At 35.2% G+C, this 27781-nt stretch overlaps 1 protein-coding gene across 1 annotated transcript; it reads left to right on the forward strand.

Annotated features, from left to right (window-relative positions):
• Nucleotides 1–27781, forward strand: HDA9 (histone deacetylase 9). Its single transcript, XM_088213377.1, has 14 exons — nucleotides 1–159; nucleotides 611–723; nucleotides 872–989; nucleotides 1459–1533; nucleotides 1618–1837; nucleotides 16685–16748; nucleotides 17986–18078; nucleotides 18172–18280; nucleotides 18430–18479; nucleotides 18673–18763; nucleotides 26077–26147; nucleotides 26726–26824; nucleotides 27177–27243; nucleotides 27452–27781. Exons 1-14 carry the CDS (start codon nucleotides 123–125, stop codon nucleotides 27532–27534), a joined length of 1290 nt encoding a protein of 429 aa, XP_088069503.1. The 5' UTR covers nucleotides 1–122; the 3' UTR covers nucleotides 27535–27781.

A 27781-nucleotide genomic window follows, 5' to 3' on the forward strand; every position in this document is an offset into this window, starting at 1 on the left:
TTTATAATTTGTCATACAACGCACAAGAAAACTAAGAAGAGAGGTAAACCATAAACCGGACGCGGCGTCAATTTCTGCCATCCTCTCTGTTTCTTTATCTCCGAATCGACTCCTCGCAAGGAATGCGCTCAAAGGACAGAATTTCGTACTTTTATGATGGTTTGCTTTCTCTCATGTCGTTGTTTTATTTACCAATACTATATTTAATTTACTTGCTTAGCTTTGTGTTAGATTTTCCTGCTCCGTAGAATAAGATTCAGCTAATGCAAGAAAACCGAAGCCGTATAACATGTAATTGTATTATCTCATTCTGTATTTGCTTTTAAAGAAGATGGTTATGTTGGAGTACAATCAATTGGAATCCCTTAGGGACAGAGAAAGGAACCCTACTCACCCGAACTTCGGGGGCCGAGTGTCTTTTTTCTTTGTCCCTAGTTTTGAGTTTTCGATGTCAAATTTTTATCCGAGATGTCTCATTTCTTTTGTGAACTTCTTCCTGGCAAAGTAACAGAGAGCTTAAGTCTTGAGCACTCGAGGATATGGTCTTCTTGCTATACTACTGTGCCACTGGACTTGGAAAATGGTGCTTACTCTTAGATTAATATTGCAGGGGATGTGGGAAGCGTTTACTTTGGGCCTAATCATCCAATGAAACCTCATCGACTTTGTATGACCCATCATCTTGTTCTCTCCTATGAGCTTCATAAGAAGATGGAAATTTATGTAAGTCCTATTGTAACTGCAGCGTTTAATATAGAATGCTTTGCATTTCTCATCACTTGTTTCCTTATTATTGTTATTGTTATTGTTTTATTGTATGTCAAATCTTATACAAAATACAAATTTTGTTTTTTTTTTCTCATTAATCCAGCGGCCCCACAAGGCTTATCCTGTTGAGTTGGCTCAGTTCCATTCAGCTGAATATGTTGAATTCTTACATCGCATTACCCCAGATACTCAGCACTTGTTCTCAAATGAATTGGCTAGATGTAGGTCCACTTGCTGAAATTTTATCATGATTTCGTTATGAATGTTCTTGCTCAATTATCGTCCAGGTTTTACACTCTTCTAAACTTAGTCTTTTTACTGGAACATGAAGTTTTAAGAGAATACATTTTGTCCAACTGATAGTTTACTATATTATTATTCTGTGATGATATTTCAAACTTTTCTATTCTTAATTTGGTAATAAGAGGCTATTTTACTCTAATTATTTTGTGCTTAAAGTATTGTGCTAATGTTTTTCATGCTCATTTGACTTGGTTGCATAGCATGTATATTCACTAATACTTTGGGCAAAAAGATCTTGAGGTCTAAAAGCTCCTATTTCTTACCCACGTTTCTCTGGGTGTTAGGCTTCTGTCAAAGTAAATGATACTGTTTAGTCAGAATGTTTTTTAAACTTTATATTTTATCATTATAAGGTTTTCTGATTCCCTTTTTTGTTTCCTTTCCCAGATAACCTTGGAGAAGATTGCCCTGTTTTTGAAAATTTATTTGAATTTTGTCAAATTTATGCTGGTGGAACAATAGGTAACTTTAATTGTCACAATAATATTCTGTTAAACTTTGCTAGTGTTTGTTTAGCCTTTATCACTGACTGACATTTGCTGGTAGATGCTGCCTGCAGATTAAACAACCAACTATGTGACATTGCTATAAACTGGGCTGGTGGATTACATCATGCCAAGAAGTGTGAGGCATCTGGATTTTGTTATATTAATGACTTGGTCTTGGGGATTTTGGAGCTCTTGAAGTATCACACCCGAGTTTTGTACATCGATATAGATGTACATCATGGTGATGGGGTTGAAGAGGCTTTTTATTTCACTGACAGGTAGTGCAACCTTCTCATAATATTAAGGACTTAACTGGGAACACTCTTAGGTTATAACTATTGTTTCTGGTTGACCGGCATTGAATAAAATGGATGGGCTTTCTTGAGCTCTGTCTGAAGCTTTCAAATGTGTCTCCAATGAGTCTTTAGTTTTGTTGGTATTATGACCATTTTGGGAATGGAAAAGATCTTTTTGCTAGCTATGTGTACAGACAAGGTACACAGGGGCCAAGGAAACATAGCTTTGTTTGATTGACTTTTAGATTTTACTTCTATTTATTTTTTTGAGAAAAAAAGTACATATAGTCACTAGCACCAAGGAGTGCAACCTGTATCTAGTATTTACAAGTCAATCAAAATATTAAAATTTCTAAAATCCTTGCTAGAATGCAACAGAAGATCACTTAACAAAAAACTCAAGAGTATGGAACCAAGTATCCTTAAATTTTTCAAAGTTAGATTCAATATCCCCGAAAGCCCTTCTATTCTTCTATTTCAAAATCACCCAAAAAGTAGCTAGCAGAGTGAGTCTAAGTCTCTTATCCTCATGAATTCCACTCCAAGAACATAACTCCTCATTCATAGATCCAACAATGACCCAATCCAATCCCAGAAGACCATAAGCCAAACTCCATGATCTCTAAACAGATGGACACCCATAAAAGAATATAATTACCAAACGCCATAAAATATTTTACCTTTACTTTAAGATGTCCATTAGTTTCTTATTTGTATCATTTTTTCTTTTTATCTAAGTAGGAGACCGAATTCAAAATGATCTAAATAAGATTATGATATAAAAGAAATATTATTATTTTTAATTAAAAAAATATGAAGTATCATTGACTATAAGCACCAAAGGGGTGCAAACTCATATACAAAAATATTTACAAATCAATCATGATATCTATCAAATCACCAAAATCCTCCTTACCATAACAAAAAGTTCTAGAGTTTGAAACGGTCTCACTCTAATCTCATCAATATCTTCTTCCACCCTATCAAAAGTTCTCCTATATTAGTCTTTCCATAAAACCTAAAAGATTGCCAAAGGAATGACCCTAATTGTTTTCTCAGACTAGTGATGCCCTTTCATGCCCATATTTCATCCTTTACACTACCAGTCATAACCCAACTATACCCCAAGATTCCACAAGTCATTGCCCATAGATTCTACGCTATGGGACACCTTAGTAGAACATGATCATATGACTCCTCCACTTTCTTACATGAACAACGTCAATTTACCATGATCATTCTCCTTTTCATCAACTTATTTAATGATCAGAATATGTCCACGACCTACTTCCTAAGCGAAGAAAGCAACACTAGGAGGTGCATTCACCTTCCGAATTTGCTTGAACATGAAATTGTTCTTAGCGGACTTGTCCTTGGCCGAATATCTATAAAAAGAGTCAACTGTGAATTTCCCTGTTGAGCTAAGGGACCAAACCGGTTGATAACAATTCTCATCAAGAGATACAAAGCACAGAGAATTCAAGAGTGATTCGTATTTGTTAGTTTCCCAGTCATTGAGGTTCCTCAAGACCTCCACATGCCAATCCCTCCCTCCTTTACTATCTCTATAAGCTTCTTTAGCCGATATATGCTTGAATCTTGCAATAGTAAAGATATAAGGGAACTTATCTTTCAATGTTCCCCTTTCCATCTAAATATCCTTCCAAAAACCAATTCTCTCCGCATTCATGATTCTCTATTTGATACATTCCCAAAGTTTATCTTTACCCATGTATATCTTTTTTTACAGTCCCTTTCCATGTGGCTTGGTTAAATCACTAGAGTACCTCCCTCTATTGATAATACCAGATTTTGCCTCAATAACTCTCCTCTATAAAATGCTCATTTCTTTCATAAATCTCTATATTGACTTCCCTTGAACTACTTGATTCATTTCCGTTGGAGATATCAGACCTAGTCTCTCGTGTTTTAATAGTCTTCTAATCGCCTCCCATGTCACCAAGTGGTATTTCCTTCTCTCATCTGAGTCATCCCATAGAAATCTACATTGAATTGCTTCCATCTTCTTAGCAACTTGCGAAAATTATTAAAAGGGACATGTAGTAGACTGATATATTGGATAACGTGCTCTTGATAAGTGTTAGACATTCGCCTTTAGATAGTAAGATCCTTTTCCATCTTGCAAGTCTCTACTCAAATTTTGCCATTATCGGGTCTTATGCTCTCACATCTTTGTCTTATGCTCTCACATCTTTGTAATTAGCTCCTGATGACATTCCTAGATATTTAATTGGTAATTCTACGATCTTACACCCTAAGACCTTTGCCAATCTAGAAGTATTGTTCTTATTCCCCAATCTCACCAGCTCAAACTTGGAAAGATTAATGCTAAGGCTAGACATTGCTTGGAAACATTGTAGAATGCATATGAGGTTGAGTAGTCTTGCTTGCAAAATATCAAGCTATCATCTGTAAATGTGTAACTTCCGTGGATGACTCCCCTACTCCCACCTTAAGACCACTGAACAAACCAACTTGCTTGGCTCTCAGTTTAAAGCTTCAATGATCATGCTGAACAATAACGAAAATAACAGGTCATCTTATCTGAGTACTCTTAAAGGCTTGAAAAAAGTGGATGAACCCTCATTTACCATCAGCATGAAAGAAGTGGTGGTAATGCAAGAATTGATCCACCTACGTCATTTATCGTCGAAGCCTATTATTATTATTTTTTGAAATAAAAACTATAATATGTATAATTAATTATAGTCATCAAAGGAGTGCAAACCCATGTACAAAAGAATTTATATATCAGTTAGTATATCAATTAGTTCTCCAAGATCCACTCCCCTCTCACTTGACCCAACACTTCTCTCATTTTTCTGGCTAATGTCTTCATGGTCAATTTGTAAATACATCCACTAGACTTATTGGTTGAAATTCTTTAATATTCATTGTTCCTTCTACCTTAGCAATTAAAAGAAAAAATGTGGAGTTTAGATTTCAAATATGAGCTCACCTCATGGAGTTCTTCAAAAAGTTCTACTATATCATTGTTCATTAAATACCAGAATTTCTACACAAAGCCCATGTTAACATTGTTGAGGCCAGGAGCTTTAGCCTTCGTGCATTGTATTAGTCCATAAATTTTCTCTTTAGTGAATTCTCTTTTCAAAGAGATTTAGCTTATCTCGTCCAAAGAGTTGAAATTGAGACCATCATGTTTAGGCCTCCAGTCAAAAACCTCGCAATGCAATTTGCAAAAGAAATTCTTGTTCCCTTGTCTTTAACTAATCTATCATCAATCTCCATCACCTCTGCATATTTAGATCTCCTATGTAATTGATATAAAAGAAGTATTATTAAGAGAGGAGAAAAAGTTACTGCAATAGGGAACAAATAATCCTCTTAAAACAACAATAAAAGTAGATGAAATCAAAGTAACACTGTCTTTTAATCCTTTGCCGAATATTCAAATAAATATCTCCAAAGAACTTGTGATCCTTTGCCCATAATGAAGCAAATATAACATGTGTCCCCAAAAAAAACAGATAGAAGATAATCACGATCCTCAAAGAGTTAGCATTATATCTAACAACAATCACCACCAAATCAAACAGATCTCCTCTTTGAAGCACCCAACCTTCCTTCTTAGGCTAGCTCCCTTAAGGAACATAGGATAAATATTCAAGGTGAGGGGGAACGACCCATAAAACATTAAAATATCAAAAATTCTAAACCATAGCCTCCAAGCTACATCAAAATGAGAAAAAAGATGGCGTGGGATTCAGCCTCCCTAAAGCACATGACAAACACATATGGAAAAAGAGCATGACACTGTTAGGTCTACAATCTCGTAAAAAATTACTAATTTGAGCTTAGTTAAAACAGTAGTCCAGGCAAATTCCTAACTTTTGTGGGAACTTTAACTTCCCAAAATCCCTAGTAAAAGTCTCATTATACAATTAGATTTATGGGTGATAGTTGCAAAAAGAGACTCGAAAATGTACATACTAAAAGCATCAAATCTCCAAATTTTGTGATCAGGACTAGGAGAAAGAATAAAAAGGCTTAAGGATATTAAGCAAAAAGATCATATCATGGGATTCATGGTCATTGAGATTTTTGAAGAGAAAGAAATTTCATGATGTTGTGGCTGTTGAAATGGCTACTAAATGATAGGAGCATTATGATGCAGTGAAAGGTTGCAGTGATGAGGGAAAAACTAGCTAGAGAAAGATCACCACAAAGAGAGAGAATACAATGGAATGTTAGAAAACAAGCTTGGATAAGGTTAACTCTACCATCTGAAGGGAATAATTTGCCCTTCCAACAACTAAGCTTCTTAGAAATCCTACTAACTACACAGCCTAAAAAACTCCACTTAGAGGTTCCCCCTAAAAGAATTGGTGAATATAAGTGATAGACCAATATAAGACACTGCACCCAGTCAACTAGCTAGTTTAGAAATAGCATCTGAGTGTGCTTAGGCATGATAATACTTTAATATATTAAACTTTATACTATTTAGGTTATTTTTATATTTTCCAGGTTATAGTTTGTTTTCCTATCTAATTTAGAATTACTATTTCTAATATTGTTAATATTAGTATTTCTTATCTTTACTGGGAGTAATATTTGTTATCTTATTAATTTTAGTACTTCTTAGTTTAATTCTATTCAGGAAAAAATTATTTGCCACTTTAAAAATAGATTTATGATCTCTTTTAGATCATCATCTAGTTATAGAATAATATACTTAGAGGACTTCTTAATACTTGATTGTGTAATTCAATCAAAATCTTAGGAATGTTATCTAAGAACCTCAAGTGCAATATCTAGGGCTTCTCAAATTTCTAAGTCGGCAAATTAACTCTGATTTGTCTAACATCAGTTAGTATTAAAGCTAAAAATCATGTACCAAATACCCACAATACTACATCCAAGCAGCCCCAAACTCGTATGAACCAAAAAAATCTTGAAACCGTAAACACTCTAAACAATTGTTCGTCTGTTACTAGCCATCATTGGGCAGTGAGTGATATCGTTCCTATCACCAACCTCAAAGGACCTCATTTAGCAATCCTAAAAAGCCCTATTGCAAAGTGGCTAGGCTACTCTCTTTTTGATATTGGTCCCATAGATTTGTCAAATGAACACCATCTATTGCATAGCATTCAACTTTCGATCGACCTAGTTCCTTAATCGTAATTGCTAAACCTACCATCCTACTGTACTAATCACACTGAGCTTACAGGTTGATGAGTTTTTGTCCAAGGAAGTTAGTTTAAGTCTATATGTCTATCCATGCATTACTTACATCCAAGAAAAACTAGACCTTGAGGATGTGTGTTGATAGTTGCGTACTCACCAAGTATTGGAAACTTGTACTTGATGGTAATCATACAAGTTTCCCATACTTCCTCTTAACTAATGCTTGATCTTATAGTAAGACTCTACATACTTTTTCAAGATAGATTTGAAGAATAGGATTTGGAAAAAAGTGGAGGAAGTTGATTAATGCTTACATTACCATAACTTCTTTTTTAGTTATGGTGAATGGTGGTCCATCGACTTTTTCCGAAGCCTCAAGAGACATAAGACAAAGAGATCCATTACCCCCTTATTGTTTATTATTGTAATGGAAGCACTCAACAAGTTGCTAGCAAGAGAAAGGGAGCAAGGTTTATTTTAGTGGGATCAAGATGGGTGAAGGAGAGACGGTGGAGGAAATAACACAGTTATTTTGCCGATGATTTTGTCAACCAAAAGAGATAACTCTACTAAACCTTAGATGTGTCTTGCTCTGTTTTCAAGCTGTATTTAGGCTCAGCATAAATCTTGATAAATCTGAGATGGTAAGATTGGAGAATGCGAGTAAATACTAAATGGCTAGCAAAGACCTTAGGGTGCAAAGTCGTGGATCTATTGATCAAATAGTTGTGCATGCCATTGGGTGCTAATTACAAAGATGTAAGGACTTGGAATTTTATTGTTGCTCGATTTGAGAGGATTGCAGGGTGGAAGAAAAACTTTCTGGCCAAATATGATCGACTAACTCTCATTAGAAGCACACTATCCAATCTTCCCACTTATTATATATCTCTATTATCAATTGTAGTGAGCGTTTCCATGAAATTGGAATCAATCTAGTGTAGATTTTTGTGTGATGATTTGACAAGAAGTAGGAAATACTATTTGATGGCTTGTTACAAAATTAAAAGACTATGGAATCAAGGTAGGCTAGGTTTGAAATCTGTTGTTGAGATGAATCAGGTGTATAGGAGAAGTGAGTGCAACGCTTTATGGAAGAAAGAGGCAAGTTATGGAGGAGAATTGTTGAAGCGAAGTTTGGTATGGTGGATAAAGGGTGGTACTCCAAATGTTGGTTTAGACCTCATGGGATAGGGTTGTGGAAGAGGAGTTGCACAAAAAGAGAAAAGTTCTAGGAGGTAGCAAGTGGAGAAATGGAAATGTAGAGAGAATTAATTTCTAGTTAGGCAGTTGGATTGATGGAGGGGCTTTGAGGCTTAGCTTTCCATGGATTTTTCCTATTGTGCATTATAGGAACATTTATGTTGAAAAGGCTTTCCATGTGGAGGTCATGAGAATCTTAATGATTAGGAAGTAAATGAATATGAATCATTTTTGAGTTTGTTGGCTTTGGTTTCACACACAGAGGATGATGACCAACTAGTATGGACTCTTAGTGCAACTGGAAAATTCACTGTGAGGACTTTTTGCAAGTAACTGACCAAGAGAGAGCCTGTTGAGGGCAAGTTCCCATACAGGTAAATCTGGAAGGTGAACGCTTCCCCAAGGACAGTTTTGTTTGCTTGGGTAGCTGTTCACATGTACATTTTGACTTTTGATAAGCTAATGAAAAGAGAGAAGACCTAGTTAACTGCTACTGTCTATTCAAGAGAGTATAAGAGACTTGCGATCCTATTCTACTTCGATGCCCAATCGCATACAACTTATGGCCTATGACTTTTTAGATCCTGGGGTATAATTGGGTTATGGCTAGCTCTGTTAAGAAAGATGTGTAAGCTTGGAAGGATATTCCAAATAGGAAAAAACAGTTGTGGCTTATTTCATTAACGATATTTTGGGTCGTGTGGAAGGAAAAGAATAAGAGAGTCTTTGAGGAGTTAGAGGAGGGTTTTGATAATTTTTTTTTGAAATGAGGAGGGGTTTGATAAAATTAGAGAGAGATGGTTCCAAACTTTTGTTGTTTTGATTATGAACCAACCGTTGTATTCTATAGAAAATATAGGGGAACTAATTGATAGCTAACTGATATATAAATTTTTTTTATGAGTTGCATGCCTTTGGTGCCTCTAATTAATGATACTCTTTATACTTTTTTATTTTTAAAAAATCTCTCTTTGTTCCAAGCCCCCAGGACTGCCATGAAGAGTATTAAGGGACTCCTAAATTCTCTCTCTCTTGCTTCCCTTCATACTTATATAGAAGAGAACTTTAACCTAGGTCATAGTGCCGTTCGTTCTCCTCGAGAGGTTGTTATGTAAGTAGGTCGAAAGATAAAAGGGGAGGGGGTTAGGGTAGGTCAACTAGGGTAGGGCGGGGGCCAACCCTGGCCGACTAGAAGGGGAATGATGTCAATGTGGAAACAGTTCTTCCTGATAGATCATAAATCCTTTGATGTCATTAGTGAAGGAAGGGAGAAAGAGGTAATCTGTATATGTGAGAGTGGGAGGGCATTTAGAGTATCGATTACCCTAGTTGACAAGGATGTGAGGTGGCTCATTGATGCCTTTGCATATTTTTACTGGAGAAAGGGGCGTGGGAGAACTTGGGGTAAACAATTCGTCGGGGAAGATCACAACCTCTTTATCCAATTGAGAAGGAACAGATTTGGAAGGTACCTTGTCCTGACTGATATGAGAGGAAAAGACAAAATGAATTTTTATCCCTGAGGGCATTGAGGCTGGGGGATGGTGGAAAATAATGAAAGCTGTATAGAGTTGATAGGACAGCCACTAACGAACCCAGATAAAAAGAAGGCTACTGAGTTAGAAGGTGGTAACAAGGTGGAAGTTGAGATAGAAATGGTTAAGCAGTCGAGCGCACGGTTTCCTTGCCCTCATTATGGCGCCACCAAAAAATTTCTATGGAAGTGGAGTGCAAACAATCCTTCGCAGATGCGGTTGGAGGGAGAAAGTTTGATGGGAGTCAAGTAGGGAAGATAGATCTGAGAAGAAGCCGGATTGGGCAGATATCAAAATTCAAAAAGAACCAGTGGAAGTCACGTGGTGGAAGAAGCGAAGGAAGCTAAGGATGGCCTGACAAGTTGTGGGTCGAAGAAGGGCAGGAATATTGACCACAGCACTAGTAGAAAGTATTCTTAGGTCAAAAAAGGTAAATGGGTGGACATTCCTGGACCAAGCAAAGATGTGGACCAAAAACGACCCAATTGGGTCGGAGACCCAAAAAGCAGTGCCAATTTCGATTGGTGTCACCCAGGGAGAAAAGAGCGGAGCGAGTCGGAGTTATAATATCACCCACAAAGGAAGATGGTAGGGGGAATGTAGAGACGAATAATGGGGAAATGACGGAGATGATAGGTGAAGGCGGGGTGGAGAATGTCGTGGAAGTGAGCTCCGAGGTTTCTCTAATTGTTTCTGATGGAGGTAACTGCCACCAGGAATGGAGCAAAGGGAAGGAGATGGGAGGGGATGGGGAGGGAAGTAGGAAAAATGGCGAAACGAGTTTCGATCCTTCTCTCTCTAGGATGGAACTTGTAATTTACAATGCGGAAATGGCAGGGGAGACCTTGAAGAATGAAATGGCGTTGGTTGAGGTTCAAGCGGGTGTGGATTTGTTGGTTTTGGCTGATACAGGGACCTCTGGGGTGGAGGAAGCGAATCTCCATTCTGCGTGGGTCATGGACAACTTCCAGAAAATCAACAGACTTCTTGGATTGTCGTTTGCAGGTTTTGAAGATAGGGTGATGAATCTGATTAAGGAAATTGAGATGAGAACTAGGGTTAGTGGATCAGGGGGGATGTCAGGAACGAAGGGGAAGAGAAAACAAGGGAGTAGTTGTTGCAGAGAACTCAAAAGGTTACAATCTTCAGTTAACTATGATTGTAGGAAGAAAGTGTCAAAGATGGAGGAGGGTAAGGGTGCCAAAAATCAGTAATGACAGGAAAAATTATATCTTGGAATGTGAGGGGGATGAATGATAAAATAAAAAAAGTGTCACAAGAGGATGTATCAAAAGATGGAGACCTGATGTGATCTGTATTCAAGAAACCAAAATGGAGGTGATAGGGGAGAAGGATGTAAGGAGTTTGTGAGGGGATCTTAACATCTGCTGGAAATTCCTTCCTGCTATGGGGGTGGGGGTGGGGGCGGGGGAGGGGGGCGCGGGGGGGCCGGTATCCTTATTATGTGGAGAAAGGAGAATGTTAGATGTTAAAGAGCTGATTGTTGGGCAGACTTCATTGACATGCTTATTTGAGAATTGTGAGGAAAGTGGGGAGTGGTGGGCGTTTACTGGGGTGTATTGTAGGGCCATCAATAAGGAGAAAAAAATGTTATAGGCTGAGTTAGAGGTATGCTGTGGTAGATGGGGGGAAAGATGGGTGGTTGGGGCGGATTTTAATATGATCCTTAGGAGATGGGAGAGATCCGGTGGGGGCAATACTAATGTTGAAATTGAGGAGTTCAAACAAGTTGTGGATAGGTTAAACTTGATGGATTTACCCCTAGCGGGTGGAAGGTGGATTTGGACAAACTTGAGGAGTTGTCCTTCTTGCTCAAGGATTGACTGATTCTTAATCTCACATGATTTATTTTTAAAACTTGCAGGTGTGAATCAAAGGGTCTCGAAGAGACCCATTTCATACCATTTTCCCATCTGTTTATCCCATGATGGCATCAAATAGGGCCCTGTACCTTTTAGGCTTGGTAACAAACGGATCAAGTTTGAAGGTTTTAGAAGATTGGTGGAGGATATTTGGCATGAGGTTGGGGTGGAAGGGACTACTAGCTTCAGATTTGCTTCAAAATTGAGGGCTGTTAAAATTGCAAGTAAAAAGCGGGCGAGGGATGAGGAAGGCAGGTCGGAGGAGGATCTCACTAAATGTATGAAGGATATTGATGATATTGATAGGCTTGATGGGGAAGGAAACCTTGTGGAGCGGGACAGAGAAAGATTGGTGGCCTTTAAGTTGAATTTGGAGGCCATTTCTTGGAGACAAAAGGCAAGAGAGAAATGGTTGAAGGAAGGTGACCGGGATACAAGATATTTTTATTATTTAGAAAATTTTAGAAGAAAGAGAAATTATATTGATGAGTTCATCATTAATAACCAATCCATCAAAGGGAACTTGGAGATGAGAGACCACACCAAAGATCACTTCCAGAAGCTGTATGAAGAGGATGTGAGCTGGAGACAAGGTTAGATAATGTGCAATTCAAGATTTTGGGTGAGGCAAGTAGAGAGAACCTAGAGAAGGTGTTCACGGAAGAAGAAATTCATGTTGCCCTAATGTCATGTAATGGTGATAAGGCCTAGGGACCGGATGGGTTTAATATGAGGGTCTTGATGACACCAATGATTTTGATGTACTGAAGAATAGATGACTTAGTACCCTAAATGTTTTGTTTACAGGTCATCCTCCGGTTTATTTTGAGTCTTATAGAAAGATTACTAGAATGAAGGACTAAACTGTAAATAATTGTACATGCTCTTTTGCACCCCTAGTGCTCATCCTAATACTACTTTTCTACTTTTTATTTAAAAAAAAAAGGAGATTCCTCCGGGAGTTTTGGGAGGTGATAAAATCTGATGTTCTTGCTGTCTTTAGTGATCTACAGGACTCAGGGTCCTTTGCCAAATCAATTAATTTCACTTTTTTTGTTCTAATTGCTAAAGAGGATGGTGAAAAGAATATAAAAGATTTTCGTTCTATAAGCCTTGTGGGGTACATTTATAAATTGATATCTAAGGTGTTGGCTAGGCGATTGACAAAGGTTTTGGGGCAGGTGATTGGGGAAAGTCAGAATGCTTTTGCTGAAGGTAGACAGATCGTTAATGCGATGATGATGGTTGATGAAGTGGTGGATGATTTAGTGAGCAGTATGAGGGAGGATATTTTGTGTAAATTAGATAAAAAAAATGCTTACCATCATGTTAATTGGGATTTCGTAGATTATATGCTTGGTAGAATGAGATTTGGTGATAGATGGAGGAAATAGATGAATCATTGCATCTTTATTGCCTCTTTTGCTGTGATGGTAAATGGTGATTCATCCTCGTTTTTCAAGGCCTCCTGCGGACTCAAACTGGGTGACCCTCTCTCACCTTTATTATTTATAATTGTTATGGAAGCCCTCATTGGACTTTTGGAGAGGGCGAGAGACGTAAATATGTTTAAGGGGGTCATAGTTGGTAGGGTAAATTTAGGGTAGAGGTCTCCCATCTCTTTTTTGCCGATGGTGCTCTCATTTTTTGCCAACCGGGGGAGTCAATAATGCTTCACCTCCCTGAATTCTACTATATTTCCAGGTGGTATTGGGTTTGAAAATTAACATGAAAAAATCCGAATTGGTTAGAATTAGTGACAAGAGGGATGAAAGGCGTCTGGTCGATGTCTTGGGATGCAAAGTTGTTGACTTGCCTATTAAATATCTTGGACTTCCATTGGGAGCCAAATTTAAAAAGACAAGAACTTAAGATCCAGTAATTGAGCTATCCGAGAGGAGACTTGCGGATTGGAAGAGACATTTTTCGTCAAAAGGGGGTAGACTCACATTGATCAAAAACATGTTGGCCAACTTACCCATTTGTTTCCTTTCAGCACTGACTATTCGAGTCAAGATTGACAAGAAACTTGAAATGATCCAATGTTGTTTCCTATGGGGTGATGAGGAGGATAATCTAAGGTATCACTTGGTGAAATGGGAGGATGTAAAAAAACCTATTGCTGTTGGGGACCTTGGCTTGAGATCCGTGGTGCAAATGAACAACGCACTACATGGTAAATGGCTATGGAGGTAAAATAGAGAGGTTGACAGTTTGTGGAAGAGGACGGTGGAGGCCAGGTGGGTGTGGGAATTGTGGGGGAAGACAATAGAGGTGCTGTTAGACCTCATGGAAGGAGTCTATGGAAGAAGATTTTGATGGGTAGGCAGTGTTTTATGAATTGTATAAGTTGGTGTGTTGGTAAAGGTGATAAGATACGGTTTTGGGATGATGAATGGATTGACTTCAAACTAAAGGACAGATTTCGGAGAATTTTCACCATTGCACAGAATAAAGACATGTTTGTGGAGGAGACTTATTTGGTTAGTGGGGAGGACAGTGTGTGGAATGTGCAGGTTACCAGAAATTTGAATGATTGGGAAGTGGATAACTACCAACAATTAATGCTTATTGTGTCCCAAGTTTTTCTGGGCAACCAGCCGAACCTAAGGTCATGGATTTCTGAAAGAAATGGTATGTTTTCTGTTAAATCCTACTACCGGCAACTGAGTAATGGAGAGGAAAGAACTCTTCCTGTTTTTCCATTCAAACATATTTGGAAGATAAAAGCTCATCCAAGAATGGCCTTTTTTACATGGGAAGCATGCAAGGGCAGTATTTTGACGGCTGACATGTTGATGAGAAGGGGCAGATACATGGTTAATCGTTGTTTCATGTGTAAATTGAATGCAGAAACGTGTAATCATTTATTGTTTGATGCCCAATAGTGTATAGTTTATGGACCATGATCTATATGGACTCTTGGGGGTAAAAAGTATTATGGCGGGCTCTATGAGAGACGAATTGTGGGCATTGGCGGGGCTGTGCAAAAAGAAAACTTACACTCTTGGGGGTAAAATGTGTTATGGTGGGCTCTATGAGAGACGAATTATGGGTATTGGCGGGGTTGTGCAAAAAGAAAACTTACCTACTTTTTATTCCTATATCTATCTTTTGGGTGATGTGGAAGGAGAGAAATGCTAGAGCTGTTGAAGGGGTTGATAATGATTTTGCTAACATTAAGGATAGATGGTCTCATACTTTTAATTTTATATTTTTTGGTCACGACATCAATGGTTTAGAAATGTTATTGACCACTTGATTGAAATGTAAATGCATTTTACATGGGTGGTACCCTCTTGGTACTAATGTTTATAATATATACTACATTTGTATTTAAAAAAAAAAAACAGAGAGTATTAAGGGGATCATGAGGATTCCATGTGGTCTATTTAATTGGGAGTTGCATTGTTTAGTTAAGAGTACTGGAGGTCTGAGCATTTGGAACCTTACATGTAACTTGTCCCTGTTGCTAAATCTTATGGAGGTGATTACGAGCAAGTTTGGTCTGCATCGAAATGCTTCTTGCTCAAAAATTAGTACGTCTCCTTATAGGAGCTGTTGGAAAGCGATTTTAACCCTTCCTTCCTCTACTCATTTCAAGAGTGGGTGATGAATCTCAATTTCTCTGCTGGGAAGACCCTTCTATTGACAGTCTTTCCCTGTATAACCTGTCATAGAACCAAAATACTCTTAAGTTCGTCTGTTTTGGATTCCTCTGCTGATCAGCACTCATTGAAAATTTTATTCGTTTAGAAATCTTAATGATCGAGAAGATGATGATGTTTTCATTGATTCAGCTCCTTGAGTCTTTTGTTGTTTTCTTGAAGACTTAATCATAGAGTCTGGTCTTTGCACTCTTTCGATGCTTTTACTTGCAAGTTTTTCTATGCATTATAAACCATAAATATTCCATTAATAACAGTGTTTTCATCAAAATTTTTGAGAGCACTTGTGAACATTTTGATAGAATTAGACTATATTTCCTTCCTTGATTGTTTTGTTTTTAGGACCTTCAATCATTTTTTTTTAAATAATTAGGACTTTCTATCATTGAATGATAGTATTTTGGGAACCTCGTAGACCTTTACTTTATGATATTTTGTAACCCTTATATAAACTAGATCTTCTGTTTCTTTAATCTTTGTACTTTCGTGGCACCCCATTGGCGCCTGCTAATGATAAGATTGGGTCTTCTGTTTTGTAATTTCTTTTTGAAATAAGAGTATAAAAGTATCATTAAAAGCTAGCATTGAGGGGATGCCAATCCATGTACAAATAATTTGCAAGTCTACTAAAATATCAATAAGGTTTCTAAAATCTTCTATTCAGTAAACACAATAACCCAAAATAAAAAAACTGAGGGTTTGGAACCATTCTGCTTTTGTAATCTTTGTAATTGCATGGCACCCCCTTGGTGCCTACTAATATTATTACCTTTTCATCTAAAAAATATAACAAATTATCTGAACAATTTCTTCCTGATTAGAATACCTAATTCTAGAGGTCAATGTGTATTCTCCTACAAACCCTTAGCATAGTTCATCATGGATCATAATGGTAGAAAATCTATCAAGCATGTATCCAGCCTTATTCAAAATTTCAGTGTTGGCAGAAAGATCCGTGACCAGATCTCAGACTTGGGATTGTATTAGTTTTCATCATTTTTAAAATTGTACTGAATTTGTGGTTCTTTGTGGTGATGACTTGAGTTTGAAGACAATATTTTTATCGTATGGGTGGGTTCCTGGGGATTAGGAGTTACCTATGCGAGGAATTATCATAAAAGAAAGTACTTCTATGTTCTTCATGATTCTCTTTAGCTTTTACTTCAATTTCATGTAGTGGATGTCTGTGTTTTGTAGCTTTGGCCTTGAAGACGAGCCCATGTATTCAACAATTCATTATGATCAAGGGGAACAACTTATGTAGATTTGTTTGCTGATTTGTTGAAAATGGGAAGACTTTTTGAAAATAAATTTGCTACTTCTTTTCTTGAAGTCAAACTAAATTAATGAATATCAAAATTGCAGGGTGATGACTATTAGCTTTCATAAGTTTGGAGATATGTTCTTTCCTGGAACCGGTGATGTTAAGGTGATTCTAGAAGACTTGATTGCCTTATTATAATATTTATTATTACCTCTGTGTCTTTTTTTTGGGGGGGTGTGTGTTTGACAATTTGCATCTCTCCTTCAGCCAGCAAGTAACTGATAGCATTAGGGTGAAGATGCATGAATTGCAAGATGGTTTTTGAGAGAAAAAAACAATCATGTGCTTTATTTATATCTTAGTTGATATATTTTTTTTAAGGGCAAAAGATTAATTTTCTTCTATAGCAATGATAAATAAATAATTAATGCTAAAAACAGTCTCAAATCCGAATTTCAAAAATTTCCTCTTTGAACTAAAAATCCCTAATCTTAATCTCGTTCACTTCTCTTCTTCTGAGACAAACATTTCCCTTATCATATTCATTCGTACTTGGACTTAAATGGCAATGTTAGTGGCACATTTGTTCATCTTTCTTGTTGTTGGTCTTTCATTGCCTTCAAAAGGAGGGGCTGAAGAATTGGGATTTAAGAGGAAAAAAGAGTGTGAGATTTGGAATTTTGGGATCTTTCTGGAAGAAGAGATAGTGAGATTTGTGGACATTTTGGGAGTTCTTTTTGTAAAAAGGAACTAATCTTTTGCCCAAAACAATCTCTCACTTGCAATGTGTATTCACTTTAGCATTGACATTTAATTGGTGAAAGAAGGTTCCATTTGGGGTATGCCAAGTTCTACTCTTTCTTAAAAAAACTGGAGCTATTATTTTTCTATCTATGGGAGTTCTTTTTGTAAAAAGGAACTAATCTTTTGCCCAAAACAATTTCTCACTTGCAATGTGTATTCACTTTAGCATTGACATTTAATTGGTGAAAGAAGGTTCCATTTGGGGTATGCCAAGTTCTACTCTTTCTTAAAAAAACTGGAGCTATTATTTTTCTATCTGGTGGCACATCTGATTACTAGAAATATTAGTTTGAAAAAGTTTTGGTGAGTCCTGCAAGGTGGGGTTGGAGGATGAAGTGGAAATGAAAATCCTTTATTTTAATTAAGGTTGAGTGTTCTCCTGCCATTTGATTGTCAGTTTTCCTATAGTGGTAAATATAACAATATCTTCTGTAACTTAATAATTTATATAAATGTATTAACTGTTTCCCCTAATAAATTATTTATTTTACCTGCAAAATCTTCTCATAAGAAACATTTACTTAATTTGAATATTGCCAACCTGCATGTAATAAAAGTCAAGTTATTATCTTGATACATATGGTAATTTGTATTAAAGGAAATTGGGGAAAGAGAAGGAAAGTTCTATGCCATAAATGTCCCACTCAAGGATGGGATTGATGATACTAGCTTCACTCGGCTGTTCAAGATGGTGAGTTAATTGTTGAAGCATCCAAGTTCAGTTGTTCATCTTTGTTTAAGACGACAATGTACAAACTTTCTTGTGCAAATACTTGTCTTATAGATTATTTCCAAGGTTGTTGAAATGTATCAACCAGGAGCAATAGTTCTTCAATGCGGGGCAGATTCGCTTGCTGGGGATCGGTTAGGCTGTTTCAATCTCTCTATTGATGGTGTGTTTATGTACTTATATATATGTATGTATAGAGATGCACATATATATTTATACACGTCAAATAAATATATATATATTGTTTCTTTTGCTTGCTCTTAGGCTAGTTGATGAGGACAGCTTTGTTAATAATTTTTCTTGGTCCTGCAGGTCATGCTGAATGTGTTAGGTTTGTGAAGAAATTCAGTCTACCCCTGTTGGTATGTTTTTTATTGATAAGATTGTTTGTTAGGGCATTTTTTTCTAATACTAATCTGATTTTAGGGGCCACCTGCCCGAGTGTTATTAGTTCCTATGGGTCTGAACATAACATATTCTCTTAGGTTCACAGTTTGAACTGCAAAGGACAAATTGGTGTACATCTAACATGTGTTGATGAACTTGGTCCTGTAGGTTACAGGAGGTGGAGGATACACAAAAGAGAATGTTGCAAGATGTTGGACTGTTGAGACTGGAGTTCTTCTAGATACAGAACTCCCAAATGGTACTTCAGATATTTGGCGATATCTATGGTGCTTCTTTCCTACTATATCTTATAATGAAATATCATTTCCCATCTTCACCTAACATCTGATGAGACTAAAAGTTTCTCCAACTTTCATTATTTTTAGATATACTTGACTGGGCATCATCTCTCAAAAGAATAAGCCTGTTGCTGTTTCCTTTTTCAATTATGATTCTTTTGAGAGATTGGGGTTAAGTGGATGAATGTTCTCAACTTGGTTTGGTATCTATAGGCTTTTTCTAGATACACTTGCATGTTGCTTAGCTACGCGGGAATCTAGAATAAGTAACTGGGTGTTGAGTGTTATTCCATGGTTAGATTTCCGGATGAAAACAACACTGTGAGTTAAAAATGCAATAATTTGATTATAATTTTTAATAAACTTTAGCATGCTATTACTATTTAGTCGTCCGACTTTTTGTTTTTTGGTATATTTTTTTCTTTTGAAATTTTCTTCATAAAAATTTGTTTGGAAGAAATTAGATTTAGGTGCTGTAGCATTTGTCTTCTTATTAACTTTTATGTTTCAATTATGTTACTCCATTCATGAAACATGGCCTTATGGGTATTAATTGGGTTATGGTGGGGTTGGTGAAAAACGAGTTGTTGGCTTGGGAGGGGATTTGCGAGAAGGGCATGCATCGTCTCATTCTCTTGTCTATCTTTTGGGTTACTTGAAAAGAGATAAACAAAACAATAGGGTATTTGAAAGGAGGAAAGAACATCTAGTAAACATTAGAGATAGATGGTTACATTATTTTGGTTCATTGATTTTGGGACATAACCTTTATAATATTGAGGATTTTGAGGTCATTGTACATATATTCACTAACTTGCAAATTTTTTATAAATAGGTGGCACCCTGTTGGTGGCTTTACTTAATACACTTTTCACATTTTTTATTTCAAAAAAAAAAAAATGTCATGTCTAATGGGAAGTGAAAAAGTCAGCTACTACTTCCTTTTTTTAGGTAATCATGCGTTACCTACTTGAACTCCAGACTTAATTGATATTTGACCAAATAATATAGGATAAATAAGATTAGTTTGTCTATAGAAATTTGGGATAAGTGTAGAGTTTACACATGGAAATAGTTTCTCAAGCATCGCATTTTAACACAGGATCTCATCAGATGACCAATATATTGAGAAAAGTGTTAAAACAATTATGAACTCATGGTTTAATCAAAGAAGAGGTTATAAAAGTATTTATAGTATTTAGATATAAAAACCTAATCTAACTGTAAGGGAATTTAAGAGAAAATTTTATGTTGCAATGTTGCTATAAACCAAGGAATAACAAAATAAGATCCATTTAGAGGGAAGCTTTAAACACTTGACTTATGGAAGGAATAAGAAGAATCATTCATTAGTTTTTTTAATAGAAAAATAATAATTATTAAAGATAAGAATAGTATAACTATATAGATGGAGAATAAGATATCCTCTATAGTCTTTTAATAGAAAATTTGAAAGCACACGTTAGTGACAAACAAACCATTAAAGATCAAGAAATTATTGTTCTCCAGGTTTCGTGTAACACCGAAATACCAATATGTGAAAATTTCCTATGGCTTTTTCACAGAGGGTGGCAAAAATGTCATCCTCTTCTACAGATCTTGGCTTGAAGAAGAGCAATGTCAAAAATCCCACGACTCTGTTCTAGCCATAATGTCCATGAACCATCAAAAATAGCCCCTTGCCAGAGAGATTTAGCAACTTTTCTTATGCTGGCCCCATGAAGACTGAAACTCATTAAACATTCCATTGAAGGGAGGCTCACCCAAGCCAATCCAAACATATCAAATAACTTTGTTGGCAATTTTCAAGCCATGGTGCATTAAAGAAACAAATAATTGTCTATCTCCTGAACATGTTGAGACATAACACAAATATCTGGTGAGAGAGTTTGATTAGACCTATGAGTTTCCTACAACTCATTAATACCAAGCCTGTTGAGAATAAGATTTCATGAAAACACCTTCACATTTAAAGGAACTTTAACTCTCCAAAATTTGTTGACAAAAGGAAAATGATAGCAGTTGCAGTGGTGGGTTATGTGTTTGAAAACGACTTGCGTGTATATAATCCCAAAGGATCCAATGTCCAACTTTTGTTATCAGGCTGTGGTGTATCTTGAAAAGGCTCTAATAAATTTAGCAAGGTTAGCACGTCATCAATCTCTCTATTAGATAAGCTTCCAAGGCTATGTTTGGTAGTAGCTTTTGGCCTACATTTCCAAAGTATTTTGTAGCCGAACAGAAAAAATTAAAAGTTCTTTTGGTCAAAGCCAAAGTTAAAATATGTTTTTGATAAGTTTAAGCACTGAAAGCAAAAACATACTTTAAAGAAACAATTTATACTTTCAATATTTCTTTCCAATCTTGCTCTTAATTAAAAAATTACTCCTTTGTCCCTTTAACAATAAAACCCTAAAAAATCAGCCCCCTTCTCCTTTCTTTCACTCTACCTAAGCCCTAGCATCATCTCGCTCTCATGCTGCCTCCAACAACCGTCCTCCAGCCTTCCCGGCCGCAAGTTAAGAACATCATCTGCTGCCTTTCTCCTTTCTTCCTTCATCTGCTTGTTTACACACAATTTCGCCAGCCCTCGCCGTACATCACCTTCGCTCGTCTAGCTGTTCTCTAACCTCAGTTCGTCCCACTGCTCTCTCTTTTGACTTTTTACATCGTATATAATATATATATATATATATATATATATGGTATATAAATATAACATTCTGAAATAAAATGTAGTTGCGAGATCAAGTGCATAATCAAAGTTTTAGACAATAACAAAAGGGGTATGTGACTACTATGTATGAAAAGAATTCTGATAGATTTTAAAATCAAATGGAAAAATTTTATGCATCTATATTGTGAGAATAATCGAGTATAAGCATCGTTCACAATTCAGTGCAATACAAGCGAACCAAACACATTGAGATTAATGGACATTTTATCAAAGAAAAATTTGACAGCGGCTCAATACATGTCATACTGTTAAGAATGATTTTTTGATTGATAAGTATTCCTTTGAATATTATAATCCTATATATACATGATTTTAAGGATGGAAAAAGAAAGAGATAATTAATTACAAATGATTAATCTTATTCTTTAATTTGATTTGCTTTATTTCTAATACTATGATTTATTTATTCTTTTTAACATCTTGATTTTCTATCTTTTTAATATCATAATTTTTTTCATCCTTAGCACCTTGATTTACTTTCTTTTTAATATAATAATTTTTTCTTCTTAATACCTTGATTTATTTGCTCTTTGATACCATAATTTTCTTTCTCTTTAACATAGATAGACTTTTGTATGAAATAAGATTGTGAATTGGATGATCAGTACATACTCTATTATGTTTTCTTAAAACAATTAGTCTATCATCATACTGATTATCAAGGGAGAGATTTGAACTTGGATAATCTGAAATATTCAATGATACTGGATCTGGATCCAAATTGGATTCATAACTCTGATTAGGTGGTGGTGGCTCTTTCTCTTTTTAGTTCTTGTTCCTTCTAGTGTAAAGTTGAAGTTTAGGTTTTTTAGTGTGGTGAGTAGGTTTAGGCCTAGGTGTCTCATCTCAATCTATATGTTTTAGAGACTGAATAAGTTTAGTTGGAGGAGGATGAAGATATTCAATTATAGAGTCCCAAAATTGGGATTCTTGTGTATTTTTCTTCCCCTGAATACCAATTTTGTTATATGATTGATTTTCATGAAAAATGACATGCATTGAGTTATAGAACTTCTGGGTGGCTGGTGAATAACATTTATATCCCTTTTGGTTTGATGAATATAAAAAAAAAATGCATTTTATTGATTTGAGGTATAGTTTGTTTATGTGATGATTGTGTTTGTGAATAAAGACTGAACAACCAAAGACTCTGATAAGTAGGGTAGATAGAAGCCAAATGATAGGAAAATATTGGAGAATTACTAGGTAGGCTATTTAAAACTCAAGGATCCGAGAAGACATCCTATTAATAGGCTAAGTTGTAGTTAGAACAGGTTCTCCCCATAAAAATGTTGGAACTGGAGTTGTGAACATGAGGGACTGAACAACTTCCAAGAGACGTCTATTCTTCTTTCCGGCTATCCTATTTTGTTGAAGGGTATCAACACATGAATTTTGATGAACAATTCTCTCTTTTTGAAGATACATACCCAACTTTTTTTCAAAATATTCTTTTACTTTGTCTGTTTTCAACATTTGTATTTTTGTCTCGAATTGAGTTTGGACCATGTTGAATTTTCTAGATATATTACCAATTTTTTATTTTTTTTTAAATGAAGAATAACTATATAATTCTTGTATGATCATCTATAAATGACACATACCATCTAGTACCATTAATATTGTTGATTGTAGATGACTCTTGAACATCACTGTGCCATAGCAAACTGTTTAGAGGTTTTGTAGGGCAATGTAGGATCTATAGTATGAGTATGTTTTGACAAATTGACATACTTTACAATGAAAGTTTTTCGAATTTTTTATTTTTGAATAAAGTAAAGAACTCTTTTTGAAGATATATAAAGTTTCAGTGTCCAGTTGATAATGACATAATATAATTGTACTAAAATTGTTTAAGTTCGACTATTGAGACTCAATACATATTGCACTATAGAATTGTCTCCTAAAAGATCCATTATCTTTGAAGAAAAAGAGCTTGAAGTACACCTTAGCATTGGCAGTTGTCCTCCTCGAATTCAAATCTTAAAATTCACATAAGTTTGAGAAAAATTTAGCAATGTAGTTATGATCTTGAGTAAGTTTGCTTACTGATAACAAATTGCAATCCAAATTAGGTACATGAAATACTTTCCGTAAAGTTAATTCGTTTTATATAGGGATATCACCTATTTTGTTCTTAAGTGAGATTTATTCGCTATTTTTGTGGTAAGGTTCTTTTTGCATCATTATATTCTTGAAATAATGTTTCATTCTTGTTATGTAATTGGATACCCTTAAGTCAATGTGCAAGTATCTTGACTTTCTGAAATAACATTAAGAGCATTACCTTTTTGAGTTGTTGACCCAAATCCTATATTGTTATTGGAGTTTTGATGTAGAAACATTTTTTAGAAAACTTCTATTTGCTTAGTGGAGACACGCTCATCAATAAAGGCATAATTTTTCTAACTTTATTTTCTTATGGTTGATATTGTGGTCTTCAAATTAGTTGGTTTTCTATGAATTTTCTAGCAAGTGTCTCGAGTATGACCTATTTTTTTGCAATAATTACACCAAGACCTCTTTTTTTGTTGGTTGTCTAAGTTGGGATGAGGGTTCCAAGGAGCCAAGGCAGAGTTTTGTTCAGTATTAAGACTTGTGAATCTATATTCCAACATTATCTTATTTTTTTTGCTTTCTTCTCTCATTACTTTGGAAAATACCTCATGAACACTAGGTAATAGTTTCATTCCGAGTATTCTTCTCCGAACTTCATTTAGATTTTTATTCAATCCCATGAGAAATTTGAAAATTTTTTCTTTCCAAAATTTCTTTATATTGTTTTACATAATCTAGACAGTAAGCATATTGTAGTACTGGGTTACATATATCTCATTGTCTTAGATTGAGACTAAATCTAATTGAAAAAATCTCTGATGTGTTTTCTTTACTCGAATAGAACTCCCGTACAACAAGAAACTCTCGCTGATATCATTTGTCATAGAGTTAATTTAACCAGTCACAATATGATCAGATTGTTCTTGACCTTCCAAGTTCAGAGTTTTGGGTCTTTGACGCTTGGTTGGATAATTTGTTTTTGGTGAAGTGTTTTTGTCTTTCTCTTTCGCAGATAAAAAATCTTGATCGATAGAGACTATTGGATATAGTTGCTTCCGTTTAGCTTGTGATTGTTGATCGAAATTTGAGTGGTTTCTGATTCGGGTGGTTTGATAGAAATAGTTCCATCACACTGCAATGTAATTTCAAAGAGATTATTAGTTGTTGTCGTGACCATTCCTAATTTGGTTATTAGCAAAAGAGAGGGAAAATTTTTTTTTTTAGGATTCAAAGATTTTGCTATGATATTGTAAAAATGTGTAATTAAATTTTCTGCTATTAAATTTTTATTCATGATATTTAGTTTACAAAATCTGAATATATATATATATATATATATATGGGAGAAGATTAAAAAAGTTTTAATAGGAAAATAAGTACAAATCAATCCTATATATTCTTGTTATGAAAATCGATTATGATTATACTCTACAGAGAGATTTTCCTGAAGATACTAACCTTTATAGGAATCGGACTTTTACAAAAAATTGGATTCTTACAATAACATTGGTCCACACAAATTACTTCTTTTTAACATGGCAGTTGGTGGAGCTGCGACAATCCCATAGTTGTATGAATTCTATAGTAGTACTTGGTCATGCCTAAAAATCCCTGCAAGGCTCTTATTGTCTAAAGCAAGGGCCACTATAACACTGCTGCTACTTTGGAGGGGAGGTTTTATGGAATGTTCATGTTCAAAAATTTAAGCTTCTTACTATTAGATAGTAAATTTAAAAGTAATTTACATGCAACTTCACATATTGTGATTAATATAATAAAAGGATGAAGAGAATTATTATCCAGTTGATTGTGGCAAAGGAAAGTGAAATTCAATTACCATTTTGTTTCAACCCTAGGAGAATGATGCAGGAGCAAAGTAGGGACACTCCTAGAGGATGAGTCTCACATGAATAGGATTTTGTTGTTAAGCTTCTGGATAGGTTAGAGTTCTTTTGTTATTATTTCAATATCCTATTTAAATTAGTTTTCCTTATAATTCGAAGTTCTTTACGTTAAATTGAGTCATAGGTTATGCTATCTTTAGTTGTTACTCTAAAAAAGAATAAGATTTGTATAGGTCTACATATATTCATGTAAAATTTTTTCATATGTCAGATTTTGATATAGAGAATTAGATCTATTCAAGCAAAATATTTTCTCAGAGATCACAAATTTATTTAGTTTTTCAGTAATTTGATTAATAAAATCAATTTTCTAAGTTAATGATGTTCTCTCCCCAAACTACTCTTTTAGCCTAGCAACTATAGCTGCTTTCTATATTGTGAGCCTTTAGTCATTAGACGTGCTGCTAATTGTTTAATTCATAATCTTATCTTATTTTCTGCATGTTGTAGTTGGTGGATCTACCTTCTGTTGTAGTTGTATAGCTGTATAGCTGATTGTACTTATCAAACCTCAATCATTTTGATTTGTTGGTATTTTAGAATTAATTTTTTTTTATCATGATGTTTTCTGCAGAAATTCCCGAAAATGAATATATCAAATATTTTGTACCAGACTATTCATTGAAGATTCCAGCTGGGCACATAGTAAGTGGTAGCTTTAGATCGTTTATTCTCTTTATATGAGAACTAACATGAGAAAGAGCTAGCTTACCTAAATTGTTATATTCCTTGAAAAAACATATAACAAAAAATTGAAGAAGGGCAAGTTACAGTTTAACCATTGTTGTTTGACTTTATTCAAATTCAAATCCTATAGTTTTTATCTAGCAATTCAATGCATATGGTTTGATTTTTTTTTTATGATCATTTTATATTAAATTGTTACTTTTTTAAGGACATTTGCATGTGCTTGGACTTTTGAAAGTGAAGCATAAGATTTTTTTAAAAAAATTCAAAATTAGGAAAAGCACAAAAGAATATTTAAGATGTGAAAAGTCTTACTAATAATTTAATATAACAACTACAGATATTAAATTGTTAGAAAAGAAAAAGAAAACTAATAATTTAAATTTGAATGAGGTCAAATCATAAGGGTGAAATAAATAAATGAAATGTGGTGCGTTTTTATTGTGTATTTTGCTACATTGTGTTTATGATAAAAATGGATATTGAACATTGCAATCTTCTGATTCATCTAATCTCCTGTTTGGTTAATTGACCAGGAGAATTTAAATAGCAAATCATATCTCAGTGCAATCAAAGCACAAGTACTGGAAAATCTTCGTTGCATTCAACATGCTCCTAGTGTGCAGATGCAAGAGGTTAGTTATGTGGAAATAACTGCCTAGTTGATATGATAACTGATGAGCTTTTCCTTTTGGGACAAGTGCATTGGTAATAGTTAATTAGATCTAATCACGTGAGAAAATTTTTGTTTCATCAACGCAGTGAAGATTGCTGTTATTGTGTAGAATATTCATTTCGCATTAAGTTCTTTAAATATGTTCATATTGACTCATAGTCCAGTGGATGTCCACAAACTCAAGATACTTATTAAAGTGGATGATTATGAAAAGTTTGTGGACTCTTGTAGTAAACCAACTGATTGAATGAATAAATGTATATGATGTAATCAAAATATTGGTGATCTTATGACAGTAACTTGCTTTGTAGGTTCCGCCCGATTTCTACATCCCAGATTTTGATGAAGATGAGCAGAACCCCGATGAACGCATGGATCGTAAGTAGACAATCTTAAATCATTGCATATGCAAAGACATTTGCATTTACAGTAGCTCACAATTCATAGTACTGCAACGCCAAAACATGTTTACATTTCTCCGCTTAGTTTGAAGTTATAGTAAAATTTTTTTAAAAAAATAAATATTATAAGTTACAAATCTTCGGTATGTTATGTTTTCCTGAATGCAATGAGGAATGTGTTTCAGAGCACACCCAGGACAAGCAGATCCAGCGGGATGATGAATACTATGATGGGGACAATGATAATGATCATAACATGGACGTCTAAGGCTACCCGAATCAATGTATTGATTTCATGTTTTAGATAGTAGTTGCCTTGTGTAAGCAAAGGTTTGGCGAATTCTGATTGTAGCTAACAGGTTTATATCAAGGAAAATTAGGATCAGCATATCCTTGTTCATAATACATATATATGTTTGTTTCCTAACCATTTTGCTAGATTGAAGTTTATCTATAGATATTTTTCTTCCGTGTTAAAGATATTGTATTAAGGAAAATTGCTGAAATTTTTTAAA

Source organism: Carica papaya, chromosome 2 (assembly GCF_054855325.1).
Source record: "Carica papaya isolate Zhongbai chromosome 2, ASM5485532v1, whole genome shotgun sequence".
NCBI lineage: Eukaryota > Viridiplantae > Streptophyta > Magnoliopsida > Brassicales > Caricaceae > Carica > Carica papaya.